General features: G+C 53.0%; 8 protein-coding genes across 8 annotated transcripts; 4 read left to right on the top strand and 4 right to left on the bottom strand.

Annotated features, from left to right (window-relative positions):
• Positions 1-56: 56 nt before the first annotated feature.
• On the bottom strand, positions 57-1,757 carry BO87DRAFT_431221 (sugar transporter; the record flags this gene model as incomplete). The annotated part of the gene is made up of 3 exons (XM_025627581.1): positions 57-1,124; positions 1,178-1,474; positions 1,545-1,757. The coding sequence occupies 3 exons, from the start codon at positions 1,755-1,757 to the stop codon at positions 57-59; spliced, it is 1,578 nt and encodes a 525-aa protein (XP_025474161.1).
• A 436-nt stretch (positions 1,758-2,193) lies between these two features.
• On the top strand, positions 2,194-4,605 carry BO87DRAFT_411056 (glycoside hydrolase family 32 protein; the record flags this gene model as incomplete). Its single annotated transcript, XM_025626396.1, has 2 exons — positions 2,194-4,084; positions 4,154-4,605. Exons 1-2 carry the CDS (start codon positions 2,683-2,685, stop codon positions 4,603-4,605), a joined length of 1,854 nt encoding a protein of 617 aa, XP_025474160.1. The 5' UTR covers positions 2,194-2,682.
• A 665-nt stretch (positions 4,606-5,270) lies between these two features.
• Positions 5,271-7,149, bottom strand: BO87DRAFT_321619 (putative amino acid transporter; the record flags this gene model as incomplete). The annotated part of the gene is made up of 2 exons (XM_025619941.1): positions 5,271-6,062; positions 6,118-7,149. 2 exons carry the CDS (start codon positions 7,147-7,149, stop codon positions 5,271-5,273), a joined length of 1,824 nt encoding a protein of 607 aa, XP_025474159.1.
• Positions 7,150-7,492: 343 nt separating this feature from the next.
• Positions 7,493-11,283, top strand: BO87DRAFT_401985 (homoaconitase LysF; the record flags this gene model as incomplete). The annotated part of the gene is made up of 3 exons (XM_025625649.1): positions 7,493-7,575; positions 7,624-8,704; positions 8,980-11,283. 3 exons carry the CDS (start codon positions 7,493-7,495, stop codon positions 11,281-11,283), a joined length of 3,468 nt encoding a protein of 1,155 aa, XP_025474158.1.
• A 651-nt stretch (positions 11,284-11,934) lies between these two features.
• Positions 11,935-12,773, top strand: BO87DRAFT_210738 (ankyrin repeat protein). Its single transcript, XM_025618622.1, has one exon. It carries the CDS (start codon positions 12,076-12,078, stop codon positions 12,523-12,525), a length of 450 nt encoding a protein of 149 aa, XP_025474157.1. The 5' UTR covers positions 11,935-12,075; the 3' UTR covers positions 12,526-12,773.
• Positions 12,774-15,656: 2,883 nt separating this feature from the next.
• Positions 15,657-16,254, top strand: BO87DRAFT_210729 (uncharacterized protein). Its single transcript, XM_025618621.1, has one exon. The coding sequence runs from the start codon at positions 16,005-16,007 to the stop codon at positions 16,170-16,172; it is 168 nt and encodes a 55-aa protein (XP_025474156.1). The 5' UTR covers positions 15,657-16,004; the 3' UTR covers positions 16,173-16,254.
• Positions 16,255-16,535: 281 nt separating this feature from the next.
• Positions 16,536-18,951, bottom strand: BO87DRAFT_346155 (tRNA modification GTPase). Its single transcript, XM_025620890.1, has 3 exons — positions 18,645-18,951; positions 16,989-18,565; positions 16,536-16,911 (listed from the first exon to the last, which is right to left on the bottom strand). The coding sequence occupies exons 1-3, from the start codon at positions 18,909-18,911 to the stop codon at positions 16,893-16,895; spliced, it is 1,863 nt and encodes a 620-aa protein (XP_025474155.1). The 5' UTR covers positions 18,912-18,951; the 3' UTR covers positions 16,536-16,892.
• A 781-nt stretch (positions 18,952-19,732) lies between these two features.
• On the bottom strand, positions 19,733-21,852 carry BO87DRAFT_431214 (FH2-domain-containing protein; the record flags this gene model as incomplete). Its single annotated transcript, XM_025627580.1, has 2 exons — positions 19,733-20,563; positions 20,620-21,852. The coding sequence occupies 2 exons, from the start codon at positions 21,850-21,852 to the stop codon at positions 19,733-19,735; spliced, it is 2,064 nt and encodes a 687-aa protein (XP_025474154.1).
• Between the last annotated feature and the right edge of the window lie 183 nt (positions 21,853-22,035).

Genomic DNA, 22,035 nt, shown 5'->3' with positions numbered 1-22,035 from the left:
TTCCTACACCGATGACAGCACCCGCTGGTTAAGTCGGCTTTCTCTTCAAGCTGCCGCTATGGAGGCTTTGTGGAGCCTTGGGAATCAGAGCCAGTAGCCTTTTCGAGCGAAGACCAATACTGCCTCCATTTCCGTGCAGGAATATTGGCATTATACATTGCGTCAATTTCCACGAATGTGCGGCCTTTGGTCTCTGGGATGCAAAGATAGGCAAAGATCAGGATACACGCCATGCAGCCGGCAAAAACAAGATAGGTTTTTGGCCCCAGATTTGCTGCATCGGGTGCTGTTAGCTGGGGCACCACCAGAGTCGTGATCACTGCGGTGGTCTGGGCGCAGGCGATTGTATATGCCATGGTGTGGTGACGAAGCTTAGGAGTAGCCATCTCCGAAGGCAGCAGCGTCGATATTGGGGAGAAGGAGGAGGCCCAGAAGAAGTTGAACGCAAAGGACAAGGCCGCAATTGCTATGGCTGAATGGCGGTTCCCCTTGTTGAACGCCAGACCACCAGCCGCAAGGTCGATGACGAAGAGGATGCTCATGCCCGCTAATGCGGTAGGGCGGCGGCCAGCCCGGTCCAACATGAACGGCGCAGCGATTGTACCCGCAAGAGTGCAACAAGAAGCTATCACAGTTAATGTGAATGGGTCTCCGATTCCAATTCCGGACAGGAAGACCGTGCTATATGTTGTTGAAAGAATGATGCCTGAAACCTGGTTCAGAGAGTAAAAAGACCCGGCAGTCAAAGTGCGCTGAAGGTGCTTTTTCGAAAAGATTTCCATGAAGGACACGTTCACATCAGAAGCGTGGCCTTCGGAAAGTGCCATATCTTGAAGCTCCTCGTCGACCCGTTGTTCACTGCAGCGGCGCAGTCTTCGCAAGTTGCTGCGAGCCGCGTCCAGCCTGCCTTTAGAAACAAGCCATTGCGGGCTCTCCGGCAAAGGCAAGGTCCAGGTGAATAGCAACGCAGGAAGGACACATTGGACTGTTAAAGGAATCCGGTACGAACTCGAGTCCCTCAAGTCGTGAGTGCACAACACCACGATGGTGCCCAGGACACCAGCTACCAGGGTGAGTATATTAATCAGCGATACACTTCTGCCTCTCATAGAGGCAGGAACGACCTGTAATACGGTGAGTGAGACTCCCTGAAAGCCTAGAGCACCGGCATGCACACCTCTGCTAGATACAAGGGAGCCGTGCTATTGGCAATCCCTGTAGCGATCCCGTTGATAAATCGACCAGAAACAAATGCCCCCAGGTTTGGGGCTAGGACCTGGAGCAAGCTGCCGCCGATGGAGATTATATAGGCAATTAACAAGGGGCACTTCCGACCCAACCTTGAATTCAGCGGAGAGGCAGCCAAACCTCCCAGGATGGAGCCTATTAGAGGGATGGAGAATAGAATGCTTTGATTACGAGCCGTCAAGACCAGTTTTCCTGTTAGTGGCTCAGGCCCTTGATATTTGTCGACCTAATCATGCCGTTAGCCCAATGGAACCATTCCTGTGACGTTGTTTCACAAAGGGTTCATTGACACTTACAAATGGCGCCAATGCAGCTACCGGTGAAATTATCTTGTCATCGAAACCGAACACCAGTGAAGCCGAACCGAAAGCAGCGCAGGTCAGAAGCAGAAAGAAATTAACTGTACGCTCCTTGGAGGGGGTTTTGCTGTCTGAGGCGAAATCAACATGCTGTACATGGCTGACATCTTTTATGGTGTCAGGGGCATGGATTTCCAATTCATTGGACATTGTGGTTGTCCCCATGCATGTAAACGCAAGAAATTGAATGGCATCGCAGACGCCAATCAATCATCATAATTCATTGATCTCCTTAATGTTGAAAAACCCATCAGGCTGGTGAGAGAAATATCTGCAAGTAACAAGTCCAGTAGAATGTCAAGGGGGGAAGACGCGTCACCCAGCCCGTCCCCAGAAAAATTGTTGTCGTAGGCCCATGGGGGATTCTATTTATTGCCCTACCAAGCAATCCTCTTGTGGAAGATGGGATGCAGACATTGGCAGGGTTTCTCTCTGGTGGCTCCACTTGCCACGCTAGTGGATCCCATCTCCAGCCATCGTCCCTTGGCTTAAACTCTTATCATTGGATCGATCTTTTACGGGGAAAAATTGATGAAATGATAATACCTATGGAGGATGCGATAGGCTTGGATTCAATTGTGCCAGTCTTGGAGACAGACTCTTCCCATTGATTGATACAACTTGGTGGGTGTAGCGATACCTTTTCATTCCCCATAATATGCTGGATATCCATGTTTGAAATAGAGTGGGAGTTGAAGTCTGGGGTTCTTTTTTCGCCGAAGATCCTCCGGGGATTGATTGATTGAATCATGCCTTGCCCCACGACACGACAATTCGAGCAAGAATCATCGTCCACTCACTACAGGCAGACAAGCTCGGCTGGACCGAATTTTTGCTGCTGCAGCCGCCGTCAACTCCCGGACCTTTTGAGCTTTATCGATTGATATTGATAAGGCGTCACTAAAGCGACGACTGATTGCTTCTTTGCCTGATAGGAGAATTCCCGTCATTGCTTGCCGATGGAGAGAGTACTACTGAAATTTACAACGCGATTCAACCTCGAGACACTTCCAAGCGTCTCTGCAACCAACCACAACGTTATCGCTTTTCCAGTTTCCACTCGAGATCAAACTGAATGGAGCGGAAAACTAGCCACTCGGATGACGCCCAGCGATGGCAGCCATCCTACCATTTCACTGCCCCCCACGGGTGGATGAATGATCCGTGCGGTCTGGGCCATGATCCTGCAACCGGGCTCTATCACCTCTCATTCCAGTGGAACCCGAAAGGCAATGACTGGGGAAATATGTCTTGGGGGCACGCGATTTCTAATGATCTGCTCCATTGGGATGTCTACCCCGAGCCATGTCTGCAGCCCACCACCGAATATGACCAGTGCGGTGTCTTTACAGGCTGTTTCCGACCTAACGCCGTAGATGGGGTCCCGAATGCCCTTACTGTTATATATACATCAGCGAAGCGCCTTCCCATTCATTACACGTTGCCGTATGTGCCTGGCTCCGAGTCAGTCAGTTTAGCCACTTCGCATGACCATGGTTTGACATGGCAGCGTCTTGACTGCAACCCAGTTATACCACGCTCTCCCCCGAATGTCAAAGTAACAGGCTGGCGGGATCCTTTCGTTGGCGTCTGGCAGTTCATGCAGGAACAGCCGGAGGCATTTCCATCCTCCGAACTCTGCGGTCTTATCTCCGGAGGGATCGCCGGACAGACCCCAACAGCCTTTGTGTATTCCATCCATCCTCACGACTTACGACAGTGGAAGTACTTGGGACCGCTAGTTGACGTTGGGCTCAATTTCCAACCTTCCCGTTGGTCCGGCGATCTGGGGGTCAACTGGGAAGTCGTCAACTGGATTCCCATGACCGACGACGAGGATGTTACTCGATTGTTTATCCTCATGGGGGCTGAGGGAGGTCGTTTACCCGACAAAAGCCGAAAAAAGACGCCTCGAGCACAGCTTTGGATGTCCATCAAGCCTTGCTCCAGCACCCAACCGCGTAGCACAACCGACGCTCTCGCTTTCTATGCATTTTCTGGGGTCTTTGATCACGGTTGCGCCTATGCGGCAAATAGCTTCTGGGACCCAGTCACAGGCCAACAGATAGTCTATTGCTGGATTACAGAAGAAGACCTGCCAGATGATTTACGGCACCAACAAGGATGGAGCAGCATGTTGTCCATTCCACGGGTAGTGAAACTGATCACCCTGCGCCATGTCAAACAAGCTCGGCGCTCGGAGTTGAGTGCTATCACCTCGATCGAAGCACAAGAGGAGAGCCAGGAAACGTTTACCATCCGGACGCTGGGTGTTGTCCCAGACCCACGACTTAAAGCTCTTCGCAGTAAGACGAGCAGCATGCATATTGAGCATCTGCCCCTAAGCACACTCGACAGTTGTATCTCTCCACCAAACGCCCACTTTTCTCTGACAACATCTAAATGGGAGATCGACACCGAATTCTCTGTCAGCGACCGTTGCGGCAGAGTAGGCATAGAAATTCACCATGGCCTCGGTATGTTTTTCCCTTCCCCTCACACCGGCATACATCCTAGGCTTCTCAATTCTCAACCCCCACTAACAGTCCACCAATACAAATCAGCTCATGCAGACCGACCGTGCCGTACTCTTCTATACTGGGAACCAGCCAGCGAAACCTTCTGCATCCAACGACCAATTCCGCATGACTCCCGCATTAACCATGAACCAGAGACTGCTCCTCATACGCTATTCACGTTTGAAACCCCATCCGGCGAACAAAAAGAAGAGACGCTACAAATCCACGCATTCTGGGACAAGAGCGTGCTCGAAGTGTTCGTGAACGAGCGTACCGTCATCTCTACCCGCATCTATCTGCAACCTGACCAAGCCTCCCAGTGTGAACTGCGTTTCTTCGCTGAGGGAGAGACTAATCATGATGATCCTCCGGCTATGCTTCTGCAGGCAGACAGTTGGGATGGGTTGAGCCTCGATAAACCTGATCGTGTCTCGTTGATCGAGCAATTGAGAATGAGGAACGATTCGACGCGCGAGTGAGATACCGTGTTGTAATTCATGGTAACTGACACATGACAGAGTCGTTAGGCTAGATATTGGAGAATTATAGAATTATAGAACCATCATGACACCGAGCTCAGATATCTATGGTACTAGCCATAGCTATGCGGAAGACTCAGTTCATTGTTTCGTTTCAATCTCTATTAAATACAATTGTATATATGGCATATGACCCCGTTCCCCAGAAAAAGACCCCAAAAAGAAAAGGAAGATTTGACTCCACCCATCGCCATAACTTCGATGATGATATGCAAAGCTGAAAGCAAATGCCTTGAAGCCTTTCCCACTTGAACCGGCTTTTCCGTCATGCAAAATAACCCCGGATAATATGCGAATGGGTATCACAGCAGATGATTTTCATGGGAGAACCGTCCATCCAACCAAGCCCGACCGATATATAGCATAGTACGCTATGGGTAGAAGAAACGAAAGGGGGAAAATAGAAAGAAATAAAAATGAATAAAAATGAATAAAAAATATAATAACATTATAAGAAGAAGACAAACATCCCGAGAAGAAGAAATAAGGGGAAAGTATTATAAGAAAAACATAAATAGTAGTGGTCATATCATAACTAATTTACCGGCTGTTTCTCGTTGTTGTTGTTGTTGTTGAGGGGTCATAAAGAAATTATAGGATGGATCTCACTGGCGCTGCCAAAATTTCCAGTTCGGAAACGCTTTACGTCCATCGCGTTTATAGATGCGCCAGTAATAGACTGGGATACCGGCGATGATGAACGCGACGACGATTAATGTCTGGAGCGGTTCTGCAATGACGGCCCTGCTGAGGAGGAAGAGACTAACGCAGCAGAAGATGATGGGAGTGGATATCCAGGTCTTGTAGGGGCGATGCAGGTAGGGTTCCCGCACGCGGAGAATAATCAGGCCTAGCACCGTCACGAAGTAGAAGGTGTATCCGGCTACACCGTAGAAGGTGACAAGGGTCTTGAACTCGCCGACGATGACGTAAATGAGGGTGAGTGTACTGTTCAGCGCCATGGCGTAGATGGGGGTGAAGCCAATTCGCGTGCCATCTCCACAGAAACGCGAAAAGACCTTGGTGGCCCAGGAGCGGCGCTGGAGTCGGTTGGTCGAGGTATCTCGAGTCCATAGTTTACCGAAAATAGAGGGGATATACCCCTCTTTTCCGGCTGCATAAACTAAACGGCCGCTGGTGAAGGCCGTGGCATTCAAGGCGCCAATGCAACTAGCGGATACGATAAGCGCGAATATAAGGGCCCCCACGTGACCAAAGACCTTGTCGCCGAACTGAATGGCGATGGTATTAGTCGCCTCAATAGTGGAATGAGGGAGAACGAGAATGTAGGAGATATTAGCAAGGAGATAGGAGAGGATGACTAGTGGCATGGCCGTGTGAATCACACGTGGAAGATCCTTGTTGGGATTCTTGAATTCACCAGTCACGTAATTCGTCTAAGTGGAGTCAGTAAAAGATAATCACGGGATATTGGGGATGTAAAAGACGTACGTTGTCCCAGCCGTCAAAGGCCCAAAGACCTGCGTACAGAGCTACAGCCCAAGCGGATATGTCGAGGTTCGTGCCCTCGAACCAGCCAGTCTTCCACTCCTTGTTGGCACTGCCAGTCGATGAGTGACCTGTGATAGCCACAATGATACCGATTATGGTGACGCCCAGCAATGCGACAAACTTGAAAAACATGAAGAGGTCACCAATGCGCGCAGCCACTCTCGTTGAAATACAGTTCAACAATGTCACCACGAAAATTCCGCCAAACGCAACCGCCTTGTTTATCCAGGGATTAACCGTTTCCACGTCAGCGCCGACAAAGGCCCTTACGACGTATTCTCCGAAGATAATTGCGATGATGGCCGCACTTCCCGGCTTCAAGACCAAGACTGAGCACCACGTGAACAGGAAGCCCGCTAGCTCCCCGAAAATCTTGGAGAGATACACCTGGGAACCTCCATTCAAGGGAATAGCTCCACCGAGCTCTGCATAGCTGGCTGCCCCCGTCCAAGCGAGTAAGCCAGCAACAACCCATGCAATCAGCGATGCACCAGGCGACCCCGCATTGACATTGACCTGGCTGGGGGATGAGAAAATACCCGAGCCGATCACCAGCCCAATCACGAGAGATAGACCGTTCATATAAGTCAATGTCTTGTTCCTCTCCAAGGACCCATCAGCAATTCCAGCCTCTCGGTCTGCGGACGAGACCCCCAACGGAGCATAACCACCGGTCGTCTGCGACAAGGGAAATAAGGTCGCCCCGAAGTCAAAGGCTGAAGATATCGAGTATGAGCGAGCCGAGCGGGGACGCCCTGACGGGCCCTGCGACTGTGGATGGGAGCTGGAAAGAGGGTCTTCATCTTCGAGGGAGAGCTTGCGCGACGACGAAATGCCGGAGGGAGACGAGGAGCGGGAGGATCTGGGGGCGGAGTCGGGCGAAGAGGCTAAGGACGCCAGTTCGAGGGAATCCCTGGGAGCATGGTAATTGCCCGACCTGGACTCGGAATTCGAAAAGGTTATATGGGACATGCCGCTCAAAGAAGATCGAAACAAATGCTGGTTGGGAGGTGGAAGAACAAGAGCGGGCAGTTAAGGATGGGGCACGGGGCGGTGTTCCATGCCACGGGTGGGAGACTTTCCGGAAGCAACGAGTGGACGGGCACTTCCTCCTCCCCTATTAAAACAATGGGGAATTAGCAGATAAGAAAGAGACAAGACAAGAATTAGCGGCTTGGGGAGGAAGAAGCATGAAGTATTGAAGAAGATCTATTGAGGGACAAAGAAGGAAAGATGAAGGGAAATGCGACTCCCTGCGTCCGCGGCCCAATGAGGCTTAGCGCCATGAGATCTCCGGTCTGCTTTTTATAGCGTCATGTTCCACTTCCCCATTCATTGCCCCAATTTTTTCCCTACACCCATGAAGCCCCGCGCTTTCCCTCAGGGCTTGTTGCGCCGGTTTAATGAGTCGCCCACTGTTGGGAGGCTCGTGATCCGACCTTCCAGACGCCATGCGTCTACCTCGCCGGCGTCTTCTACTTCCTCTCCGTCGTCTACTCCGCCGCCGAAGCAGCAACGATGGCTGCGGTTCGCCTTCATAACTGCCGCTGCGGCGGGTATTGGTGCCCTGGTCCGGTCGCAACAGGGTCCAGAGTCGACAACCCTAAATCAGATGAAGTTCACACCATACTATTTAGTATCCCGCGTACCGGTCTCATCGACCGGGAGCTACTTCGTTCTTCAACCGCCCGCAGCCGATGGTAGCAATCATGCCGTCTACGAGGAAGCATGGAAGACTGGTGTCTGGAGTGTGATGTTCAAACAGCCACAATTGCAGATTGGGAGAGACTACACACCACTGCCAGCCACTTGCTCGGAAGATGAAGAAGACGAGTGTCTGCGCTTCTTCATTCGGAAGGACCCGTTTGGCGAGGTCTCCCGCTATTTGCACAGTCTAGAGATCGGAGCACCCATTGAAGTACGTGGCCCGCGAATCGAATGTGAAATCCCTCCGGATACGCAGCAGATCTTGTTCATCGCCGGAGGCACGGGAATTGCCCCTGCCCTGCAAGCTGGACACACGCTTCTTCGTCGCACCAACGAAACACATAAGCCTAGAATACATATCCTCTGGGCCAACAGAAGGCGGGAGGACTGCGTTGGTGGCGTGAGTGACACAAATACAACTACTACAACAGCACCCTCGAGGCCGTGGTTCTCTGGACTCTTCACGTCTTCGAAGGACAACCAAGGCGGCCCTGTTGAAGCACCCCGCAGTACGGGCACTTCGCTGATAGTCCGTGAGTTGGAGGCTCTTCGGTCACAATACCCTGGACAGGTGACCGTGGATTACTTCGTCGATGAGGAAGGCACCAGCATCGGGAAGCAGCTTATCCTGGACTCCACCCGCAGTGGCCCGTCTTCCCAGGAATCGGAAGAAAGCAAGAACACAAACAACCTAATTCTGGTCTCCGGACCGGAGGGCTTCATTAGCTATATGGCAGGACCAAAGCTCTGGGCTCAAGGAATGGAATTGCAAGGGCCACTCCGGGGAATTCTCAAAGAATTGGACCTAAAGGATTGGGCCGTGTGGAAATTGTAAACATAAATATAAAATTTCATGTACGATAGAAAAGAGTATATAGACAAGACACAATAGACCTTCCGTCTTTTACCCCAGAATCCTCCGATCGCGGAGCAAGAAATAATGCGTGTCGTGTGATTGGTCGATCATCGGGTCTGGGTCCGCGTCGGGGCTTCCCTTTAGTTTGCCTTCAAGTGTGAACTTTTGAGTCACTCAACTTTCTTCCTTTTCTTTCTTCTGTCCTCCCCCATCCTTGACGCCTCTGTCTGAAGATGCAGTCGCGTTTGTTGCCCTCCGGCCCTGGCAGGCGCTGGATCTCCCTCCGCGTGCCGAGCACGCCTCAACGACGAGCATTCGCCTCCACCCGCTTCCTTTTCCAGGATGTCTTCCAGTCCCAGCTGGATGACCCTTCCTCCGCCGCCCTCTTCTCCTCCCTGCAGACCTCCCGGGCCGTGCCCCAGACCTTGACGGAAAAGATCGTTCAGAAGTATGCCGTAGGACTGCCCGATGGCAAGTTCGTCAAGTCCGGCGACTATGTGACCATCGCTCCCCACCGGATCATGACCCATGATAACTCTTGGCCCGTCGCATTGAAGTTCATGTCGATCGGTGCCTCCAAGATGCACGATCCCGACCAGGTCGTGATGACACTCGACCACGATGTCCAGAACAAAACGGATAAGAACCTGCAAAAGTACCGCCAAATCGAGGAGTTTGCTAAGCAACACGGTGTCGAGTTCTATCCCGCCGGTCGAGGAATTGGTCACCAAATCATGGTTGAAGAAGGCTTTGCCTGGCCCGGCACACTGGTGGTCGCTTCGGACAGTCACAGCAACACCTACGGTGCGGTGGCCTCCGTCGGAACGCCCATTGTGAGAACCGATGCGGCCAGTATCTGGGCTACCGGTAAGACGTGGTGGCAGATCCCTCCAGTGGCCAAGGTTACTTTTACCGGTATCCTGCCTCCCGGCGTGACTGGCAAGGACGTCATCGTTGCTCTGTGCGGTCTGTTCGACAAGGATGATGTTCTGAACCATGCAATTGAGTTCACCGGCTCTGAGGAAACCATGAGAAGCTTGCCCATGGATAGCCGGTTGACAATTGCCAACATGACGACTGAGTGGGGTGCCCTGTCAGGAATATTCCCCATGGACAGTGTTCTGAAAGGCTGGATGAAGGGCAAGGCTACCACTGCGGCCATGGGATTGGCTGATGGGCCGTTCAAGACCCTGGCTGCTCGCAACTTCACCCACCCTGCCATTGAGCAGCTGTTTGTGAACCCTCTCACTGCCGATAAGGGTGCCAAGTATGCGAAGGAGCTCTTCCTGGACCTCTCGACTCTTTCTCCCTACGTTTCCGGCCCCAACTCGGTCAAGATTGCCACACCCCTGAAGGAGCTGGAAGCCCAGGATATCAAGGTCAACAAGGCCTATCTGGTTTCCTGCACCAACTCTCGGGCTTCGGACATTGCCGCTGCTGCCAAGGTGTTCAAGGATGCCGCAGAGAAGAATGGTGGGAAGGTCCCGAAGATCGCTGATGGCGTCAAGTTTTACATTGCTGCCGCGTCTATTCCCGAACAGCTCGCTGCGGAAGGAGCCGGTGACTGGCAGACTCTTCTGGATGCTGGAGCAACGGCCCTCCCCGCTGGATGCGGACCTTGCATCGGTCTGGGAACGGGATTGCTGGAGCCCGGTGAGGTCGGCATCAGTGCGTCGAACCGTAACTTCAAGGGTCGTATGGGTAGCACTGAAGCTAAGGCCTACTTGGGTAGCCCCGAAGTTGTTGCCGCCAGTGCTCTCAGCGGCAAGCTGAGCGGTCCTGGCTGGTACCAGCCCCCTGAAGGGTGGACTGAAGTTGTCCGCGGTGAGGGCGATGGTATCCGCGAGGAGGACCGCATGCTCAATACCGAGCAAGCTCTTGAGAAGCTCCTTGGCCAGTTGGATGACCTTGTCGCCGACGGGGAGAAGCGCTTCGCTCCCGAGGAGAAGGTTGAGGAAGAGGGTGGCCTGACTGAGGTGTATCCTGGATTCCCTGAACGTGTCTCTGGCGAGATTGTGTTCTGTGACGCTGACAACTTGAACACGGACGCCATCTATCCCGGTTACTGGACCTACCAGGACAATGTTCCCGTGGAGAAGATGGCAGAAGTATGCATGTCCAACTATGATAAGGAGTTCCACTCCATTGCCAAGGAGGGTGACATCCTGGTTGTCGGATACAACTTCGGTTGTGGTAGCTCTCGTGAACAGGCGGCCACTGCTCTCCTGGCGAAGCAGATTCCCCTGGTTGTGTCGGGTAGCTTTGGCAACATCTTCTCCCGTAACAGCATCAACAATGCTCTCATGGGTCTGGAGGTTCCTCGCTTGGTTAGCCGTCTGCGCGAGGAGTTCGGCGACAAGCAGCTTACCCGCCGGACCGGTTGGACTCTGACCTGGGATGTCCGGCGCAGTCAGATTGAGATCCAGGAAGGCCAGAATGGACCTAAGTGGACTCACAAGGTGGGCGAGCTGCCGCCGAACGTGCAGGAGATCATTGCGAAGGGTGGTCTGGAGAAATGGGTCAAGAACGCCATTGAGGCGTAGAGCAAGTGGTTCAGCAGAAATGAAACTCGCATGACTGTCGACAAAGTGATTCTTATGATACCCAAGCCTTCCAGTCTTCGTTATGGGGTTGCGGCGTGGATGTTTCTTGGACAGAGACGATACGCATGGAGAAAAAAAAGAGACAAAAGATGACTCTGCATGTATAGAAAAAAGAGATTTTCTTTATTAGATGTACTCCAATTTATGACAATGTATTTCTATTCTAATTTTATGTCTTCCTTCCAGTTCTCGCAAGGTGCCTAGGGAGAACGTGATTTTGTGCACCAGGTTGGGTGGTCATGTCCTGCTTGGTCACTTCTGTACCCTCTTTTGCATCATCTTTCATCCACTTCCTTCCCTATCTCTCTGCATCCGCCAATTCCACCATGAATATGGCTATGTCAGTTCCAGGGGAGCAAGGATTGCCTTGTTTGTTGCGGGGATTCAGACGAGATTTGGGGGCGGTGTTTTGGGACGATCGCCTTAGAAGGTTTAGAACACGGGCACTGGCGTGGTGGCCTGCAGTTGCACGGCTCACTGAGCCTGCCATGATTCGCTCCAGCTCAGATGCCTTCAGCTGTCAATCCTCTGCTGGCTTCCTTCCTTCAGCTGACTCCGTTTTCTTCTTTTCATTCTGCTCTCCTCCTTCACTATCGATGGACTCTTCACGGTCCTTCCTCCTATCTCATGTATGATCTGAGCATCCAAGACTTCTGAGTTGTATATGATCGTATGCTCAGCCCCGCTACGCTGCCGATGCCCTTCCAATGAGCTGTGGCCACTACACTGCCGATGGATCCTGTCACCGCAATCGGTCTGCTTTCCGGTGCGTTTCAGATCGCTCAGTACGTCAAAGACACCGCGGGGGCACTAGCCCATCTATATGGCAAATTTAAGGATGCCGACCTCACCATCCGATCGCTTATCGGCGAACTGACGACCATCCGATCGGCCATCACGCAGCTACATGAGTGGGCTAGCTATAATGTTCGTGACTCAACCGAACCAGACGAGTATGTCGAGGGACTTGAAGTCGCATTGGACGGCTGTCGCGCTGTCATGGAGGTTCTTTCGGACGAGGTTTCAGCTCTGACAAGGGGTACAATGCTAAGTGACACCGGGGTCGGATTTCGTACTCGGGTAAAGGTCGTCTGGAGCGAGGACAGTATGAAGGTTCATCAGGAACGACTGCGTGCGCAGGTTCAGGCGCTGCAGCTCCTGCTTCAAGCCTGCCAATGGTGAGTCTTGAAAGGTACCGAAGCAGCAATAAATTACTGCATGCTAAACACCGTGCATTAGTCGAACATCAACCGAACAAGTCGAACTGTTACGGAGAGCAGAAAATCGCCAGATAATTGCCAAAGTCGCCAGCGATACAGCAACATTACGGTCCGCTTACAGCTACGTACCCTCACGGGCGGAGAGTCCGAGCCTGACTCGTCGCTCATCCTCCGTGGGGGACACGGTTTTTGACTTCGATAGGGCAGTGGTGACTTCCCTTCCCTATAGACGAGCAATCGGTCAACCACGGACCCATCCTCCGACGCAAACTGCGGTCAACCGCAGCAATTACAGCCCACCTATAGATGAAGGGTATGGCAGTGGTACTGTGAGCAGTGCAAGCCCACCCGGAACAAATGGAGTTCTTCCAATACATCCATCTGCCTCGTTCGACTCTAGCCATGGCCACAGTAAGAGCGTGTCATTCGCACCGACTCCTTTACCGCAGAGTCCGACTCAAGTCCGCAGGTGGCAGTCGGATGCGAGTGGCGCTTCCTGGGGTAGTCGCTCCTCAGGGTCACGGCGTGAAAAAATTCGGACCATCATCCGGCAACTCAGGCGTCCAAGCTGGTCAGCAACGCAAGCTTCCGTACGAGTTCCTGGGCGAAGTCCGTCGGAGCGTCGGCTGTACGAAAGAGATCTGAATACTAGCATCAATTTGGCATCGTCGGATGGAGCGTCTGCGCCGCCAATTATCAAGTCAGCCCAGTCGGGCAGTCGATCCGATGTCGAAAGGCTCCTGGAAAGTGGCCATGACATTGAAGCCCGTCATATCTCAACCCGCAGGACCGCCCTCTTAGTAGCTTCCCATTGCGGGAATGAAGACGTGCTGGATCTGCTGCTGCAAAGAAACGCTAGAGTGGATGCTACCGACAAGTCGGGTTCCACCGCGTTGCACTTGGCGGCGTCGCGCGGTCATTGCAGGGTGCTAGAACTGCTTCTTCCTGAGTCCTTGGATATCGAAGCACGGAATGCCAACGGCCAGACTGCTCTCTGGGTAGCAGCATATCATGGCCAAGCTGAAGCTACAAACCTCTTGCTTGCTTGCCACGCCAAAGTCAATGCGCGAGCTAATGATCAAGCGACCCCGCTACATCTAGCCGCCAAACTGGGCGATATAGTAATAGCCAGGATTCTGATACAACACGGCGCCGATTTGGAAGCCAAGGACGGAACTATGATGGCACCGCTACACTACACCTGTGAAGGGGGACATCTTGACGTTATTGAGCTGCTCCTCAATGAGAAGGCGAACGTTAACGCAGCTGGGAGCGACCGCAGGACGCCGCTCATATGTGCAGCTGCCCTGGGCCAGCTGCTGACGACGCAGCTCCTGCTCAAAAAGAAGGCGTCCACTCGATCGGTCGACGATGCCGCTATGACGGCGTTGCACTGGGCTGCCTATAATGGACACACCGAGATCGTTGATCTTCTTAGCCAGAAGAAAGGGTTGCTGGTCAAATCTAACATTGCAGGACGAACGGCCCTACATCTGGCTGCAATGAAGTCACAGTTCGCGGTGGTGGAGTTGCTCCTTCGAAAAAATATGCCACTAGAAAATCGCTGCCTTTCGGGCCTCACGCCGCTTCATTACGCGTGCATGGCTGATAATTGTGAGGTTACGAAACTCTTGCTTATCTCAGGCGCCAACATCGAGGCCCAGGCTGACTCGGATCAACGTCGACCGGTCCACCTCGCAGCTGTTCGTGGGTCGATGGCACTTCTTAATCTACTATGTGACAAAGGAGCTTCTCTGGACACCCGCGACGCCGCGGGAGATCGAGCGCTCTGTGTGGCATCCCGGTACGGACATGCAGCTGCCGTTCAGAACCTGCTCGATCGTGGGTCCCCTGTGTGCCTGTCTTATGGCGTCCGATCGGAAGAGGATTCGCCCTTGTGTCTGGCCGCCATGGGAGGGCATGTGCCCGTGGTCACGCTTCTTCTCCAGCGAGGGGCGTCAGCCATCAAGCGGGACGAACGAGGGTGGCAGCCCTACCGCTATGCCGCTTACTATGGCCATCCAAGTGCGCTCCGCCTGCTCATGTCCTGTAGTCCCATGGTTGCCAAAGACGACGCGGATCTGGGCCTCACGGCAGAGCGAATCGGATTTGCGCCGTCTGCGGATGTTTCGATTGAAAGGAAGCGGGAAGTACAAAGCTTATTATATCAGATGCAGCACCCGTCACAGCCAGGAGCCGAAGGCTCCCCGGTCTGGTCCTCTCCGCTAAAGCCCAACCAGCAGCTCCCGGTACCTTCTGGATTCATGTCTGATGCCGCCGTATACCATATCCAGCCGTCTCCTACAGCAGAAACGAGTCCTCAGGAGCTGCCCGGAACCTTAGAACAGGGGCTCCCGGCAAGCCGGTCTCAAACGCCAGAACATATGCGGCGAGGAAGTAGCGCTTATCAACGCATAGACTCTGAATTTCGCGACGTCCCGCAAATTCTAGAGGCCAATGAGCGGGCCTTTGCCCCAACCAATGAACAGATTGCGATGCCTCAGGCGCGACATTACTTCGAGGTGCCCGGAGGTAACACTAGTCCAAGCATTTCGCATGCGGGCGACAGGGTTGGGGTTCGCCCCACGGACTCGCCTGTCTCCTTGACAGATATGCACGGGCTTAACCCTCCGCGCGCATCTTGGACAGCACACCTAAGCCATATAGGTGGGGAGACTCAGGCTCCAAACAAAGAAAGAGAATGGGACACGGAGTCTTCTATATCATCAGTATACACTGCACCGGAGGAAGATGTGGCGGAGCTTGCCGCCTAGATTCACATCGTATAGCATCACAATGTAGCTAGATCATATATCAGAGAGAGGGGTGGAGAGAGAGATCTGCCTTACGGCCACCTCTATACGAGAGCTCCCTTTCTATGGATCAGATTGAGTCACTCCCGCACTTGACCCAAAAATAGCAGCAATATAAGCATATGGCATCGCATGGCATCTCATCGCCATGTGGCCGGGAGCAAGCCTTGGCCCATCAAAGTCAAAAAGAAAGACATGTCTCAGACTCGTTGATTATCTTCCGCAAGCCTCAGGCTGATTGCTCTAGTCAACCGCCAGGATGAAACGTGGCTGAGGATGACGATGGTTCATGCCCTTCAGCATCCAATCAGCCACAGCGAGAGCACCAACACCAATGTACTGTGTAGAATGACTCTCAGGGATGGAACAGCCTCATTGGCGCAACGGATATGCTGACGCAAATCCCTCCCTCTCTTAACTGCCACCTTAAAACCTCAGGCCGTGCGTATGATGCCGTGACGAAGTATAATCAGCTGACCTGACCTTATCCACAAACCATCCCGACAAGATAGATATCCATACCAGATGACAGGATGAAACCCAACAATTAAACCAGGCAAGACAGAAAAAAACCAACCCAACGCTAGTAGTAGTAAATAAGCCAAAAGGTCATACTATAACCTGAGTCATGCATTCAAGCATAAAAGCAGAGAGAGAGAAAAAAGCAAAGAGAAACAATACCACGCCGAATCCAGGCTCGGATTCACCCCGTCTTATCAAGCATTTGTGGATTTTTCTCATACAGGAGAGAGGTATTGGTCTTGAGGCTTCGATTATATTTAGCACATTTTGTTAGTAGTTATCTCGTTAGTTTGGTTACGACGGTAGCATTGGGGATTGGGGGATTCAGCTATCATCAATTATGGGGATGATGCGGGCCTGATATGTTGTATGTAGTATTACTCAAGGGACTTTGGATTCTTCGTTTGGTAGTAGTGGTGGTTGTAGTATGTTCTTGATGGATGATGTTGCCGGGGCTTAGATCAAGAGGTAGGATTTGGAGGTGTATATATAGAGGGTTCGTGTGTCCTGATGGATGAAGCTTGATATTATAAACTACTACTACTACTACTTGCTTAATATACTATAATACATTTACTATCGCTCGCTACAACTGTTTCTTGATCAGTCAACTGATATACATCAACTCTTTGGGATTGTGATTGCTCTCTTCGATCCGTGCGGAATCTTTACTATACATACATCGCTCTCTTATCACCACCATCTATTATACAACTCAGATCAGACAAGATCATCACCATGGGCCGAGGAGGATACAACGCCCCCGAGACCACTGCGCCGAAGCCCGCGCAGCCGAGTTCATCCTCCCGTTCTCTATCTCTCTCGCTGTCGCTGTCACCTCTTGCTTCTGACCCGCTGCTGCTGCAGGGCCGTGGCGGGTACAACGAGCAGCAACCCGTCGCAGGGGCGTTGTAGCATACGACGCGTTATAGAAGACATCATCCGGATGGGAGATAATATGCGCTTATGATTTCCGATATCATACATACTTCTCTCACTTGCCCACACAGAACCTATTCCGATGAGTTAGCAACAAGAATGACAACAACAACAACACACACACTACTACACTATACAGCATAAAACTTACTTTTCAAACACAACGCCCAGAACATCTTCCACGTCTCCGCTTTCCCCACGGCCCGTGATCTTCGCCATGGTATCAGCGGCAGAGCGCAGATGTTCAGCGGCGGTGACGATATCAATGTCCATGTCCATGTCTGTTTCCGGGTACTCATGAGCGATTTGGCGAGATGAAGAGGGTAGAGGCGTCTGGGATTGCGGTTGAGTTTGGGTCAGGAAATCATCTAGGTGTTCGAGACAGCGTTGTAAATTAGAACTTTGGCGATGCGTCACGCCCAGTGAATCTTCCCAATATGCATGATCGTATTGTCCGTTCTCATCTCCGTCGATCCCTGTCGGGGAGGCTATTTCCTCGAATGTAGTCATCAGACCTTGTAGGAATTGCTGGATGTAGCCGGGATCGGAGGACTGGCTGGAACCGGGGCTGGATATGTTCAGGCCGTTTGTGGCATCTAGACAGGAGATGCCGAAGATGCGCTGGCGCAAGTCCGGGACCGCTTCGAAAAGCTGGCTGACTGTCTCGATGAGCTGCGGGGGAAGTTTACCCTCCGGTAGTCGGTCACATTTGTTGATGGTTACGACGACGCATTTGCCTGCGCGGGCGCAGTCGTTGGCAGCATCGACGACCTCCTGCTCGACGGCGAGGCGGTACGTTGCTGCACCATCGGTGGCTTCTTCCACTGAGACGACCACAATAACCACGTCCGATTCCAAGGCACGAGCCTTGGCCCGTCTGATGCCCTCTTGTTCCACGGCGCCAATCACGACTGTCTTCTTCTGTCCGGTGGGATCGTTAGGCTCCGAGCGAATCCCCGCCATATCCCCGAGCTTGCAGTACCAGCCGCCAATGTCGACACCGACATCCACGATATCCCGCGTGGTGCCTTCCTCGGTGCTAACGATGGCGGCCTCTCTGCCCACGATCCGATTCAGAAGCGAGCTCTTCCCCGCATTCGGAGCCCCCAAAAGAGCGACCTTTATACCGTTACGAAGGAGCTCACCCTTCGACGCGTTCTGGATATGAAGGGCGATTTGGGCCCGCAGAGCCCGCACCTGAGCCGCAACCGAGGACACCAGGTCCTCGGTGGACTCGTCGAAGTGCTGATCCTCCGAGAAGTCAATCAAAGCCTCCAGTTCGCCGCGCGCATAGAGCAATTGATGCCGCCATTGTTCGTACCGCTTCGATAGAGCATCGCTAGCACCACGGACTGCAAGTCGGCGCTGCTGCTCCGTGTCAGCCGACAAGGTATCACCCAGGGCTTCGATCTGCGGGAGGTCCAGGCGGTTGTTCATGAAGGCTCGACGGGTGAATTCACCTGGTTCGGCGTAGCGGACTGTGTAGTCGGAGTTGTTTGTACGCGAGATGGCTGTCAGAACGGACTTGACAATGGCTGGGCCGCCGTGGAGGTGCAGCTCGAGGACATCTTCGCCAGTTACGGTCTTCGGGCCGGGGAAGTATAGGACTAGGGCGCCGGCGTCGAGGACGGTATTCGGGGAGGGTTTTTGAAAGGGATCGTACAGGGTGCGGACGACTGCGAGGCGGGGTCGGGGGAGTGGTGCTTCTGGACAGAGAGATTTGTAGATCTGTGTGAACGAGTGAGGTTAGCTGTTGCTGCTGATGCTGGGCTGTGTCTCATTAAATGGCGGAAGTTAGCTCTCATACTTGCACACATGCAGGTCCCGATGCCCGCACAACGGCTATGGCAGCCCGTCCAGATGCTGTTGAAAGCGCATAGATAGTGGAATCGGCATCGAAGATAGATTGAGCCGGTGAGGATCCTGAGAAGTATCGTTGTGGAGGTACACGCGGAGATGGGCTCCGGGCATGGAGAGCTGGACCAGCGCCCTGCCGGGCCACGGTGAAGCACCTACTCCATGATGGGCGGAGGGGTGTCGCCCACCGTAGGGTCCGGACGGCCGATGATCGCATACGCGAGATGAACCCGGATAGGCGCAATGAACAAGCGAAGAGCAATCGCTGATTTTCGAGGCATGAGAGAAGGAGAGGCTCATCGAGGAGATTCGCCGCATCGCCGGGGTCACGTGATACCTCCGCGGAGGAGGAAGTGGAGTTTAGGTTACGAAAGAATGCTGTAGTGTATGGCAGGTAGGGTTCAGAAACTACAATAGCAGCCTATGCAAGACAAGGTATTCATGTAGACAGATCCAGGAATCCAGTAGATGTATGAAAGCCAGATCACAAGGGCCCTGCGCCCCTTCGCCACGCCTGCGCGCCGAAAAGACACAAAACCTCGGCCATGCGCCACGGATTCCTTCCCCGTAGCCCAAATGCAACAACGGCTCGAACGACATGCAGATATAAACGGAGAATGAAGAGAAAAGCAGAGCGAAAGGAAGTATGTACACAAAGAAATGACCGGAGCAACAGTGACAAGCAATGGATAAAGTAGGAGTATGAAGGGTGATTGGGAATCGCTGGAAAAAAGGGAAACAATGTACTTTCGAAGAAAATGCGGAGGGATGCCCGGAGAAAGGAAGAAATTCAGAAAGCCAGGCAAGCCAGAGAAAAAGGGGGGTAAGTTCATCCTGGCATAGTATACACTCAAAACAGCATAATGAGATCTTTCCGAGACGACATGAGTTAGTCTATCAAACATTAGATTAGGAAAGTGGGGAGGAAAGACACTCCTTGCGGACAAGGAGGAAAGGATGTAAGATAAAAGAAAAAATGGGCAAATGAAATGAAATCAATAAAAGAAGGATGGTAGTAGAAAGGCAATAGTTGCCCAACTACTCAATGGATCTGCTCGACGGTGAGCCTTCCATCAGTTCATCGTCACCAGGCGACCGAAGCTGTTGGTCTGCTGTTGGTGATACCACGATTGCCGGTGTCAGGGGCGGTTGTGAAAGGGGATCGTCTCCAGATCGAGGACTTGTAGCATCATCCGGCTCCAAATCTGTCCTGGGAGGTGAAATGGGTTCGGGCACGGAGGTGGCCGCAGAGCCCTCGGCGCTGTTATTGCTGGTGCTGCCTCCGTTTCGTCTCCGTAACCTGCGTTTCCGACGCTCTTCTTCCGCTGTTTCTCGGCGTCTTCTCATTCGGTCGCCGTCCATGTTATCACGAAGGCCCTGCAGCATGCTCGCGGCACGATCCGCCACGTCTTCGCTTTCCGACACATGTTGCGGGTCCTTCTTGCTCTCAGAGGTTTCTGCTTCAAGGAGGGGAGGACTCAGCAGCCCTGACGCGGCGGCATTTGCTTCGCTATCATTGTCGTTGCCCGCCTTGCTGTTGCCACCATCATTTTCGGCTTCGTTCCCTCCTTCCGGTGCCTCGGCTCCAGCAACATCCGGCATCTTCTGGCCGGAAGCGACACGAACTTGGTGTCGCTCCTTTAGCCTAGCACGACGGCGGCGGTCACGCTGGTCTCTGGCTTGCGGCGCTGCGGCGCGGAGCTTCTCCAGGAGCGAATCCATGGCCCCGCTTGTAGCTGGCGACGGTGGAGCGTCACTTGCAGAGGCGGCGCCATTGGCAAGCCCGGCATTGATATTCCGCTTGCGAGCCAAGGACGCCTCGGTGCGTCTCCGACTTTCTTCCAGCGAAATGTTCTTCTCCTTAGATTTCTGCACGACCATTGGTTAGCAAACGTTCTTAGATGATACTGGGCAATCAAACTCACCTTCCACTCTAGCAAGAAGGAAGCCAGCTTCGCGAAGAAGTCTCGGCGGGCACCCTCATCGGAATTGTCTTCTCCATAGAAGACCATGATGTCATCATAGGATTTGATCATCTCATCCAAGTAGAGCTGCATCTGCTCGGCCTTGCGTCTAGCATCCTTCATACTCCGCTGAACGATCTGGCTAACGCGATCCTGGGGGTGGAACTTCTTCGGGTCACTGAGGTTTCCGGCGTCTAAGCTGGCCTGTACATTCTTGATGTTGTCAATGTACTTCTTCGCATCCGTCCGCAGCTGGTCAACGTTGAGCTTCTGGATAGCAACGACACCATTGATCTCGTCCACGAAGCCCTCCCATTCGGGATACTGGTTACGGACAATGCGCTCTACTAAATCAGCAAAAGTAGTTTCGTTCTTGTCATCCTTGACCATGCCCAGCCGGGCAAGAGAGCTCAGCTTGAATCCTTGAGCCTGCTTGTTGGCATCGTTCATGAAGTTACCAATGTCCAAAATGAGACCCAGGACATTCATCAGAGAAACAGAGTCTCTCAGAGATTCGCTGACCTTGACCACTTGTTGCAGCTTGGCGGAGATGTGCTCATAATCCACTTCGAAGGACCGAGTTAACGCGAGAGCGCGCATTCTCGCCTTCCAGTAGTGGTTGAGCTCATACGCGGTGTATAGGTAGATCTGATCTTCCCTCGTGAGCTCGTTGGGGTCTTGCTCTCGCTCCGCACTAGCAGCATCGGGGCCGGTCCAGTCCCTGCTGTAGGGCGCCATCGATTTGGAAATATTCTCGGGGATTGTGCACATCTCGTCCCGCTGCAGGAACTCCATGACGACCTGGTTGTCCAGAATGTCTGTATCGCAATGAATGATCATGCGCACCACATCGTCGGCAGGGAATTGCGAAAACTTGGCCATTGCGATCTGGAAGTTCTTGGACAGCTCGTTGGAGATGAGCTGTTTCTTGTCCTTGCGCTGCTTCGCTGCTGCATTGCCTCCGAAGATCTTGGTCTCCTTCGCCATGAAGAGTCTTTCAACCTCATCTAAGACACCCTTCTTAGCCAACTCTACATACTTCTCTTCTTTCTCCTGCGCAGTGGGAGCGTGAGCTGCCCACACCGTTACCTGTGGAGCATCAACCTTCTCCCAGTGAAGAGCCTTGAGCTTCTTCTTTGGCCGGATAGAAGGCATAAGAGCTGTCTTGTGTTGGGGAAGGGCTTGGGAGGCCATGTAGTTGGCTCGCCATCCTCCAAAGCCTGCGCCAGGGGGAGGTGGGGGAGGAGGGGCACCAAATGAAGCACCTGGTGGAGGGGGAGGCGGCGGCGGGAATCCTGCACCGCCTGGAGGAGGGGGCGGAGGAGGTGGAGGGGGTATTCCAACCTTTCCTCCCGGCGGCGGCGGAGGGGGAGGGGG

Source organism: Aspergillus neoniger (assembly GCF_003184625.1).
Source record: "Aspergillus neoniger CBS 115656 unplaced genomic scaffold BO87scaffold_61, whole genome shotgun sequence".
Classification (NCBI taxonomy): Eukaryota; Fungi; Ascomycota; class Eurotiomycetes; order Eurotiales; family Aspergillaceae; genus Aspergillus; species Aspergillus neoniger.
Note: the sequence above shows the minus strand (reverse complement) of the source record. Positions and strands in the feature narration are given on the sequence as shown.

Excerpts from the sequence above, each read along its gene's own strand:
- BO87DRAFT_210738 (XM_025618622.1), top strand. The coding sequence starts at position 12,076 with ATGGATCCTGTCACCGCAATCGGTCTGCTTTCCGGTGCGTTTCAGATC.
- BO87DRAFT_210729 (XM_025618621.1), top strand. The coding sequence starts at position 16,005 with ATGCATTCAAGCATAAAAGCAGAGAGAGAGAAAAAAGCAAAGAGAAAC.
- BO87DRAFT_346155 (XM_025620890.1), bottom strand. The coding sequence starts at position 18,911 with ATGCGATCATCGGCCGTCCGGACCCTACGGTGGGCGACACCCCTCCGC. Across the intron at positions 18,566-18,644 it reads CGGGACCTGCATGTGTGCAA|ATCTACAAATCTCTCTGTCC; the intron begins GTATGAGAGCTA and ends TCGTTCACACAG.